Raw genomic sequence first — 11891 nt, 5'->3', positions numbered from 1 at the left:
ACAACTTTTTTTTTTTTTTCCTTTCTTTTTTCTAATAGAAAATATCCCAACACAACAACTTTTCAAAATATTAAGAAGGCTAAATTATTTTTTAAAAATCCTTGAATTTTGTACTTTTATGTCAAAAGTTTAAAAAGTATCTTAAAAGTTAAAAAAACTCCAAATGGTTAGTGTATGAATAGAAAACGTTAATATCTCGTTGCAAAAATATCTCTAAACTTTCAAAAATTGCATTAGGACCCTTACCTTGAAAACAAAAAGTTAAAAATAATCTTACCTATTATCTACATCCATCACTTCTTTCTTCCATTTCCTCTTTCTCCTTTGCTCCCGTCTTTGATATAACACTAACATTAAGAATAGCTTTGAAGTTGTTTGAAGTTTTTTGGGTACTTTTGAAACATTTCAACATTTATGCATATTTTTTAAAACGAAACATTAATGATTTCCATCCAAAACTAATAATAGGGGTATTTTTGAATTTTTATTTGAAAGTTTAGGGATATTTTTTAAAACTTTTGAAAGTTTAAGATATTTTCGACACGAAGTGTAAAGTTTGAGGACATTTTCTATAATTTAACCTATAAAAATTATTTTGTGAAATTATTAATACAACTGAAAAATTTTCATTGGTTGATATATGAAAAATAAATATCTCGAATTTATATGTAATAACCATTAGAGAACATGTATACTTCTAAATAAATGTTCAATGACCATTATTAGAACACAATTATATCGTGATGTTTGATGACTAAGATTTGAAATGTCGAGATTTTAATTTTATGAAACATCCATGAAATATCGATATCAAAGGATATTTTTGAAAAAGTTATAAAAACAAAATATCACAAAAACTATTTTTAATTAATAAATGAACACTTTACATTTTTTAAACAAGTTAAAATATTGATTATTTATATTATATTCATATCAATAACTTTTTTTTTTTGCTTATTTATGATATTTCATGATTTTTTTATAATATAATAAAAATGATCATTTCAAAGGTTTTTAGACTACTTTACCACCTCCTAAGTCCCAAGGGGGTTAGTTAAGTAGTACAGTTTGATATTTTTCTCTATCGTTCTAAGTGACTCGGAGCTTCTTTTCAAAAAATTAATGTTATTTATCTTTACTACAATTCGATATCTTTATAAAATATTAGAACATTATTTTAAATATAAAAATATCAATGAAAATTTAATACAGTGATGACTGTATTTAATAATTCGTAGAAATTAAAAATAATCCGCAGATTTTTTTCCCTCTTAATTGGGCGTCAGATAGGTGAAAAGAATCTAAAATATAAAGTCGTGTACAACACGCGCTTAAAGCACGTAATTAAGAAAAGTAAAAAAAAAAAAAAGGAAAAAGAGAAATGACGTTAGAACCACGGGCAGGAGCAAAAGCAACACGGAAGCTAATACGGGCAACGGGCAGCACAATACGCCGTCTTGAAGAGCACTGTTTTTACGCATAAGGGTTAAAATAAGAAAAGTGGAAATGAAAACTTGATACCGAAGGAGGACAAAACCTTAGGTTCAGAATCCGAAGCTGAGGTTCGGTTTAGGCTTGGACCTCACAGATGCCTCACGAAAAAGCCAAACCAGCATCGAAAATAATGTACCAAAGCAAAAGGGTGGAGAGATAAGAGAGAGAGAGTGAATTCTAGAGAGAGAAAATTTTGGTAGTGAGAGAGAGAGAGAGAGAGGAGGGAAAGGGATGGGTCAGATCGTGAAGAGGAAGAAGAAAGGTAGACCATCGAAGGCAGATCTGGCACGGCGGTCCGGTGGAGGACTGACATCGTCGGAATCAGAACCGCGGCGGAGTCTCCGTCGCCGGAATGTGAGGTATAACATCGATTACGACGACTTTCTTGAAGAAGACGATGACGATGAGGAAGAAGACGAGAGGAGGAGAGAGAAGAAGCTTAAGCTTGTTGTGAAGCTGAACCAAGGAAGAGATGGAACGCATCTATCTCCAGTGGACGGACTTTCTAGGTCAGAGGCGCGTGATGCACACGCGCTTGAGTATGGTTCGTCGGCGTCGGAAGGTGAAGAAGATGAACCAGAGAGGAAGCCATTGAAGAAGAGGAGGATTATTGGTGAAGAAGAGGATGAAGATGATGACTACGATGATCAAATTCGTGGAGATGAAAATGAAGACGATGACATTGATGAGGTACTTAACCAGAATACTGCTGTGGATTGATCTATTGGAAGAAAAGATTATGAACAAGAGAGGTTGTGGAAAATTAGTGAGTGAGTGAAAACAGAGTGGGGATTTGGGAAGTGTATGGTTTAACAGAGAGGAGTGTCCAGCTCAGCTGAGATCACTGAGATTTTTATGCAATTGGTCCAGACTTCAAAATTACTCTTACCCCTTTCCCATTTCTCGAATTTCCGTTTCACTTTCTCTCACTAGGTCTTTGGAATGTGTCGGGGATTTGAGAGCTATTAAGGATTTTGAGGTCAACCGTCAAAAACTAACACCCCTACAGAATCTGATCACACTCTCCCACCTTTCTCTCTCCACCATTCACTCAATCACTCATTTTTTTCTCTTTCTCTCTCCCTTTATCTTTCCATGTTGTCTGCCTTATCTGTCTCTGTCTCTGTCTCTTTCTATACTTGTTTATGACTCGTGTTGTATGAGAATTTATGAGTTTGTTTAATGCCTTTTTGTTTGACACAATGGATTTTGACAGGAAAGGGGAAGGAAGGTGGGCTCAAAAGGGTCCGACTCTGTTCCAGGTTTGTGTTCTTTTTTCAATTGAAATTTGTGATTCTAGTTTGTGGGTTTATTCCTAATTTGTCTTTTTTGATCTTTGAGCTTTGTATTTGAATTGGGTTTGTCTAATGTGTGATGTTTCTTTGATCAGGGACTCCCTCAGATCGATCATCCGGGATACCATTACCTGATAAGAAGACATTGGAGTTGATCCTTGACAAACTTCAGAAGTATGGGGGGCATTGAATCTGTTTTATCTTTTGGATTTTGTTATGATATGAAATTCCAATTTTTTTTTAGAATTAACATCTGAAATGGTGGCAGGAAGGATACTTATGGTGTCTACGCTGAACCAGTTGATCCTGAAGAGGTCTGCGATTTTCATCCCTCTTATGTGGTTGTTTCAGCGTTCCTCAACATCCAAATTTGAAATAATGTTTGTTTGTTGTAGCTTCCTGACTATCACGATGTCATTGATCATCCTATGGACTTTGCTACCGTGAGGAATAAGTTGGCCAACGGATCATATTCAACTTTGGAACAATTTGAGGTGGGTGCCCAATTCTTTGGTTGGAGAGTTTTCTTCTACATGCACGTGCCTTTGAGGTTTTCCGTTTGCTGAGTTTTGGGAGCCAAAACTTGTCCTGGCTTTTCCCAGCCTTTGACGATCCAACGGTCAATTAGTTGTGGAATGCCGCTAATGGGGGGCTGACTTAGCGACAAACATGGTGCCATTCATCCCTTCATTGGATGTGTTAATGTGCCTGCCAGTACTGTGTTTCTTTGTCTCCTTTGGGTGGGGGTTGGAACAGTTGTCAGAATATCATTGCTTTGTACGTTGACGGCTGATCTTCTCTTTTCTTTCTTACTCCTTTCCTTTTCTTTCTTCTTCTTCTTCTTCTTCTTCTTCTTTAAGGCGTTGTAGCTTTAAGCTCCCCAGGCTAACATGTAAAGCCACCATTGATTGCGGAATGGATTTTCGGTTTTCAATGGTTGTTGGTAACTTGCCTGCTAATCTTCCAGCTGACTTTCTGACTTCCATCCAATCTGTAATGCTGACATAGATCTCAATCCTGAATGGTTTTAAGTGTTTGCTCATCCAGTGAAGCTTAGAAATCCCAGGAGGGTGGAAATTCATTTGGTTGAACTCTCTTCTCGTAGGCCTATCGAAGTCTTCATTTTCCTGCAGGATCATCCCTCAGCCCGGCTGAAAAGTTTATCAATCTCATCTCTGTAGTTTGGTTTCAAATACAAAGTGTATCTCTGCATTTCAACATTCTTAGCCAAGTTTAAAAGTGGTGTCTTCCATTCATGAAGAAAACTCCAAATGATTCTGCTATGTTTCACTTTTTTGAGATGTTGAAACTTGCAATGAAAGATTCTTGACAAAAGGAAGAGAGTACACGAGGAAATTTTGGATTTAGTTTGTTTCATGGGTCCTAGTTGGCTTGTCATTTTGAAAACCTTTGTAGTCTCTCTTTCTCACACTCATTTAAATTAATTTGAGATTTTTTTTTTTAATCTTCTGGCTTGCTGGTTTCAGTTAGGCTTTTTATCCTTTCTCTTTGCTTGTATGTATTGGCCATCAAATTATCAGTGCTTCGCCTCTATGCTGTGCCTTGCATTTTGTTCTCGGCCTAACTCAGGAGCTGTTTTGGGTGAATGGAGGTTCTTTCCTTCAGAAGCAGTGATTTTATTTTCTTTTCCAAGGGAGGGGCGGATGTTTCATTCTAGTTTGCTTCATAATGTTGTTTATGGTGACTATATAGTTGGCCATTATCTACTACTTTAGTCAAACCTTGTTTCGAGAATAATGCTTGAGGTAGGGCTTACTATATTTTGTTAATTATTTAGCTTCTTGGATGCAGAGTGATGTTTTCCTGATATGCTCAAATGCGATGCAATACAATTCACCAGAAACCATTTACCACAAACAGGTATAATGATTGACTTTTCAAATTTCTTTATTTCCTGCCTTCTCAGTTAGTTAACGTACTTGTTTTGTAAAGGCACGTTCCATTCAAGAGCTAGCCAAGAAGAAATTCGAGAGAGTAAGAAATGAAGTTGAACGCTCTGAGAAAGAGTTGAAGTTGGAGCAGAGTACGAAATCCAATTCTTACATCAAGAAGCAACCACCAAAGAAACCCTTTTTCAGGACTTTGCAGGAACCCATTGGATCTGATTTTTCCTCAGGTGCAACCCTTGCTGCCACGGGAGATGTACAGAACAGTTCCAATCCAATCCAAGGTGTCGGCTACGAGGTACCTAGCAATATGGACGGGCAAGTAGAGGGTAGTTCCTCCTTCTTTGATGCTACTAATCAGGACAAGGCTGAAGAGCTCTTCTCAGGTATTGTTCAATAGGAACTGATGCAGTCTAGTTTCAAACTACCCATGTAAATCCCTGAGATAGCTGAGGCATAATTTTTAGTTAAGATTCAGGATGGAATTTTCCCTTCTTCTTTTTCTTCTATATCCCATAGATCTGCTTGATTAGTCGTTACATTCACTCTGCAAGCAAATTTTTTTGTCCAGACATCTGAATCAATTTTTGTTTACTTCTAATTTTTATAGGAAAGGGTCTTCTAGGTAAATTGGGGAGAAAGACATCTGTGCTTGATGACAACCGGCGTGCAACTTACAACATTTCTAATTCACCAGCGCCAAGATCAGAGTCAATATTTTCAACCTTCGAGGATGAAATAAGACAGCTTGTTGCGGTATTGTCACAAAGAAACTGGTCTCTGCAGTCACTAGTGGGTGGCCTTATCATGTGATTTTCATTTTTTTTCCATTTGTATTTTGGTAATCAGGTGGGGCTTCATGCGGAGTATTCCTATGCTAGGAGTCTCGCTCGATTTGCTGCAACACTCGGTCCTATTGCGTGGAAAGTTGCCTCCCAGAGGATTGAGCAGGCTGTACCTGTTGGATGTAAATTCGGCCGTGGTTGGGTGGGAGAATATGAGCCACTTCCAACCCCTGTATTAATGTTTGAGAACCACAACAAGAAGGAGCCTGATTTCAATCGTAACTTGCATTCTACCAGCGAATTAAGAAAGGATGGAAAGCCTTCAGATACTCCTTTGCCTAAGAAGGAACATTCTCTTAGTGCACCAAGAACAGAAGTGAATGGTCTTGCTAGAGGATCCACCTTAGATGGGAAGTCATCTTTCTTTAAGTCCACCCCAAATCCCGGTCCTCCTCAGCAAAACCAGCAGACCAAGGATTTTACTGAGGTAGAGAAGATCAAAAAGCAAGTTGAGTTAAATTCCTTGCCCTCACCAAAACAAAATAAAGTTGATCTTGGTGTGGAGAAGCAAGCCAATTCAAACGTGACCAGGTCTAGAGATATGACATCGGTAAACTTAAATCTTGTTCAATCCGTGCCTTATAAACTGCCTGGTGTTAATGGTGGCGTTGTAACTGGGGGATTGCCTAATGGAAAATTCCCGAGCAATTGTTTGAATAGTCCACGGGCTGCTTTATCATCTTCTAGCTTGCCTTCTCAAACGGCCCCAGTGGCAACTTCTCATGGACAGGACCTGGGTCCCAGTAAGCCAGTACAATTGATGAGAATGATGTCTGAAAGAGCCCCAAAACAAGAGAACTTATCCAATCAATCTTCATCTGATTCTCTGCCAACTTTGTCATCAGCTCCTTCCGCAACGAGAGACGATTCTAATAATGCTGCAGCAGTAGCTTCTCGTGCATGGATGTCCATTGGGGCTGGAGGGTTTAAACAAGTCAGAGATAATTCTGCACCTAAAGGTCAAATCTCTGCAGATTCATTATATAATCCAGCTCGGGAATTTCATCCGCAAATGACACGAGCATGGGGGGAGTTTCGTGCTGGAGGCAATCAGCTCCAATCTGAGAAGAGCAATTTCCCTATGCAGGCATTTGTTTCACAAGCCACTCTTGTACCAAATGAACAACAGCTGCAAAACCGGTCCATGATTTACCCTCAGCTAGTCCAGGCTGACATGTCTAAGTTCCAGTTGCAGTCGACTTGGCGAACTCTCAGCCCACATAACCAACCAAGGAAGAAACAGGAAATGCTTCCTCCCGACTTGAATATCGGTTTTCAGTCTCCTGGGTCTCCCGTGAAACAATCCTCTAGTGTTTTGGTTGACTCCCAGCAGCCAGACCTAGCCTTGCAACTTTAAGTGAAGGCTAGTCATGTGAAAAAGATTCTTTCTAGGAACCTGCAACCTTTGGGGATAAAACTGAGACAACCTTTCTTCCATGTTGCACCAAATATGAGCACAAACAGATTATTGGTACGACACAGATGATTTGCATTCGGAACAAACTCAAAAACCTTACCAGTCTTCAATCCGGTATTTATAGGCATCCTGATTTATATATTGGAAATGAGGAATGTCCACAGCAAGCAATATCTATCTGGATGTGGGATGCTGCTTCTGTTGCAGTTGAGGAAAGAATTTTTAGCAGGCGACATTTTTTTTCTTCCAGTTTTCCGATTGCTGTCGAGAAAAAGGACCATCGCTTCACTGCCTTGCAGAAAGTTCCAGACTGGTCCCTAATGTCAGGTATATCCCCCACCATTGAAAATGAATGGAAAGAAAAAAATGATTTGCTTGTCATTGTTTTGAGGTGCTGAAAAAGTTTCTATCTGAGAAATTGAGGATACAGGTTTAGTTTTGCCTTGTAGAGTAGTCACAGGTGGATGGATAAATTAGATTCTCTGTAATTACTTGGATAAAATCCCACTTCCATGTAGTTCTGCTGCTTTAATACATGCAAAATTTACCCAGCAATGCCATAATGTTGTAACTATTGTATGCCAGTTGTGCTGTTTTTGCCAATTAATTTTGATTGTTTATTTGGCTCACCATGTCATCTCTGATTTGGTGTGTGTTTTCTTGGATATTTGATTGATGAACTGGATTTGAAATTTAAATCTTGTTGCATGTCTAGAGTGATTTTTGCCCTTAAAAGTTATTTTTTCATGTTCAAAATCCTTCCGAAACACATTTTTAATTATTCAAATTAACTTAACATTTAAGCTTCTGTTAACTATTTTTTTTTTGTTTTTTGTTTTAAAAAATTAAGTCTATCTTCTTTCCATTTCTTATCATGATTTACATCTATTTCGTTTTTTGATTTTGTTAGTCTAGGCTACTAGATTTGATATTTTTCATTCTATTTGTTTATTTAGATTTCATTTTAAATAGATTTTCAAAAGGATATATTTGTCCATTTTAAAATTAAATAAATTAAAGAATTAAGGTGTTTAGACATTTTTTATGTAAAAAATGGAACTAGACATATTAAAAAATGTCTTAGACAAGCGGCGTTAGACATATTTTGAGTGAAAAATGGAACTAGACATTTTTTAAAATATTGTCTTAGACAAGTGGCGTTATTTAATTTGTCAATCTTCATACCGGTCTTTTCCAATGTAATTTGAGGACACGTAGATTTGTAATTGGATCTCTAATTTATCAATAATTAATTTAAATTAATGATGTGATAATTTGTTATTGAACAAACTTTCTCACTAACAACAATATCTAAATGTGAATAAAATTATAAAGTTATTTCTATTTCATTAATTTAACCAAAGTTAAAAAAAAGTTTAACGTATTAGTAAATTTATGTTGTTGAGAATAAAGGTAAGAAAACTATAATAATTGTAACACAATGGAATTTTTAAAAAGGAAAAATAAATAGTTACACTAAAACTAAAATTAAGAAAATTAAATTAATTTTTACCAAATATCTCTCTAATATTATCAACTCTCCTCTCGAGATAAAAAAAAAAAAAAAGTAATTTGTTCTTAAAATAAATAATGACTAGGTAATAATTATTGTTTTAAATTTGTTAGTCTCATTTTATAAGAAAAAAAACTACAAACATTAATAGAAATATCTTAATTCAAAGATAAAACTATATCATATTCAATTTTGATTTATGCTTATTTTACTAAATCTTCATATAATGCAACTTAACAAGATACTTGATTTTCATGTATTTTTTAAAAATCTTGTTTATCAAATGAATTTCCATCTAGATCTAAAAAAAAGAAATAGAAAAGAAATAGAAAATCCATCTGATTTAAGTGTTTGTTTCAATAACTAGGAACCTAAAAAATTTTAATTAAAAAAATGATATAAATGAAAGATTTAATGAAAAAAAATTCAATTTTCCCTCTCACACAATCTAAATCCATGCAATTCCAAGATTTATGCATTTCACTTGATAAAAATCCTATTCCAATTTTCTCATTCACTTTTAGTTGCTTGATCTTCTACTAAATATTATTCTCAAAAAATATAATTAATCCATACCTGATAATAAGGGTCCGTTTGGATTGACTAAAGAAAAAATGTTTTTCAAAAAAATCAATTTTATTTTATAATAGTCTAAAATAAATTTTGAAATTGTTTCCAAAACTATTTTGGTCTGGTTACCAAACACATTAATTTTCTCTACAAATGACTTATTTTTCAAAATTAAATAATTAAAAAATTAAACTAAATACGTCCTAATTCAAACATCCTTCCATGAATTGGATATGAACACTCATCTTTTGTCTCGTTCATCCCTAAAATTGAGGTAAATAAAAAAAAAAAAACGAACGAAAACAAAAATATATTTCAATCTTGTTTTATTGAATAATCACTATATATTCTCATTTTAAGTATCTAAAAACTCCAAAAACGGCCCGTTACAAACATGCCAAAATAAGATATAAAAATTAGACTCATGTCCATGCAATTTAAAATTTACAAAAACAGCAAAATCAGTCAACCCAACCTGAGGCATTGGAACTGAAAAGTAAAAATGCACGCATTGATTCATTGATCGTATAGAATTTGATTGCTATCCGATTGCTATGTGATTACTATCTAAATTTTATTTAATATTGATTGCTATACGATTTCTAATAATAATAGATTGTACTCTGATTGTTGTTTGATTACTATCTGATACTACTTGCCAATTATATCGATTATTATCTGATTTTTACTTCACTTTCGATTACTTGAACTTTAGTTCTTTCTCTTTTACTTTTACACATTTTGTCATTTCAACTTTATTTTTTTTAACTTCCCATTTCTTTTATTTTTACAATGACTTATATACACCATCGACAGAGAATCATGGTGATTGATTCTTCTTTTCCTCCTTCAATAGTTTAAGCATGAAAGCTTAGTCTGGCTAGTAATACTGATTGCTAATTGATTGTTGCCTGATTACTATTTGATACTTATACTTAATGATACAGATTGCTATTTGATTGTTATTTGATATGGATTGTTATCAAATTGCTATCTTATACTGATTTGTTATTTGATTGCTATTTTATATAAATTGTTATCTAGTTTTCAATGGTACCGATTATTATTTGATGGTTATCTGATTACTTTAATATTGGTTATCAATGTTATCTGACTATTGTTTGATTACTATATAATACTAATTGTCAATAATACTGATTGCTATCTAATTACTATTTGATACTAATTGTTAACGATATCAATTTCTATATGACTTTTATTTGATTATTACCAGATATTGATTGCTATTTGATTGTTGTGTGATTACTATTTGATGATGATTATTAATGATACTAAATAGTTTTCTGATTACTATTTGATCTAACACTTGGAGATATCGGTTGCTATTTGATGATACGGATTGTTATCTAATTATTGTTATCTTGTATTGTGATTACTAATGATACATTGATTTACTATCTAATTGTTACCTAATTATTTGATATTGATTGTAATATGATTGCTAATGATGTCTTATTATAATAAGATACAACTCATTAGATATCATCTAATTAGGTGTCACTTAGCAATCTATTAAAATTGTCAAATGGAAATCAAATAACAACCACATTGATATATAAATATATAGTTATAAAAATCGTAATAAGGTAAATCAAATATCAATTAAATAGTAATCACATGAAAATCAAAATAAACAATCACAACATAAGTACTACTCAATATTAAACCAAAATATGAACTAAGGAAACCCAAATCCGACCATTATTGATGAATCTACACTCCACAAACTCTTAAAATCACAGCAAAATCACATCAATATAATAGAAAAACGGACATGGAAAGATAACCAAAAAGAATTAAAGAACAGAATGATAAGTATCACTCACCGATCTCATGAATTCCTCTTTTTTGTTCACCATAATTCACCATTTTTGCTACACCTTCTATATCGTGCAAATCCTTCAGAATGATTTGTTTGTTGATATACAAGAGTATGGGTAGGCACCTTCGACTCTGTCGAAGACGCTGCCCGTGCTTACGACAATCCCCGATTTTGATTAGACCTACTTCCAGTAGTTTGAGCTCCACCGTTGAATCCTTCAGTAGCCCTCGATCTCCTTCTACCGCCGTTACTACGACGACTTCTCCATCCCATCGTTACCTACGCACTCCGCCGCTTCTCCCGGAGGATTCCCATAGTGATTGCGATTCCTCATCCTTCATTATCGACGACGGCAATGACATCGCTTCCTCCGCCGTGGTTCCTTTGAAACCTCCTCTGCCTTTCGATCTCAACATTCAACCTTCTGATCTTCTTGATTTTAGCGCCGATGATCTGCGATGTACTGCGTTGTGCCTTTGCCACCGATGGTTGATTGTTGAGCCAGGCCAAGCAACTTCTGTTGACTTCCCAGATATTGTTCAGAGACTCTATTTCGTGGGAGAGTTTAGTTTTGAGCAATGAAACACATATACTTGACGTAAAACAAAGAATCCGTATCAGCCATATCAGATACCGATATTTTTATATACTTCTTTTGATGAGCGATTTGATATATCTATTTTTTTGCTTATTTTTTTTTAAGAAAAAAAAAATAAACACCTCGTCTAATCTTTTTCAATCCAAAATTACATAATCTATATTTTAAGCAGAAAAATGTATATCAATATCCTCGTTTTTTTAGAAATATATACTAAAATAATATATAAAAAATGACGTATCCTTTAACGTATCCGTATCTTAGATTTTTAGAAATTAACAATCATCGTATCTAATCATATTCGTATTGTGTAGTCGTATCCGTGTCAGTGCTTCATAGGCTTTGAGAAGGGAATAAAAAATGGAGAAGAAGAAGAATGAATCTAATTATGAGGATAATTTTGGAATAA

The 11891-nt window shown here is 34.6% G+C and overlaps 1 protein-coding gene across 1 annotated transcript; it reads left to right on the top strand.

The window, feature by feature from the left end:
- Positions 1 to 1196: 1196 nt before the first annotated feature.
- On the top strand, positions 1197 to 7587 carry LOC120085446 (DNA-binding bromodomain-containing protein). Its single transcript, XM_039041405.2, has 9 exons — positions 1197 to 2184; positions 2711 to 2756; positions 2885 to 2963; positions 3058 to 3103; positions 3185 to 3283; positions 4602 to 4670; positions 4743 to 5082; positions 5307 to 5452; positions 5546 to 7587. The coding sequence occupies exons 1-9, from the start codon at positions 1726 to 1728 to the stop codon at positions 6896 to 6898; spliced, it is 2637 nt and encodes an 878-aa protein (XP_038897333.1). The 5' UTR covers positions 1197 to 1725; the 3' UTR covers positions 6899 to 7587.
- Positions 7588 to 11891: the final 4304 nt, after the last annotated feature.

The sequence above is a fragment of the Benincasa hispida genome, chromosome 9, assembly GCF_027475165.1.
Source record: "Benincasa hispida cultivar pf3 chromosome 9, pf3_genome.v1.1, whole genome shotgun sequence".
Classification (NCBI taxonomy): Eukaryota; Viridiplantae; Streptophyta; class Magnoliopsida; order Cucurbitales; family Cucurbitaceae; genus Benincasa; species Benincasa hispida.
The sequence above is the reverse complement of the archived record's forward strand: the minus strand, read 5'-3'. Positions and strand labels throughout refer to the sequence as shown.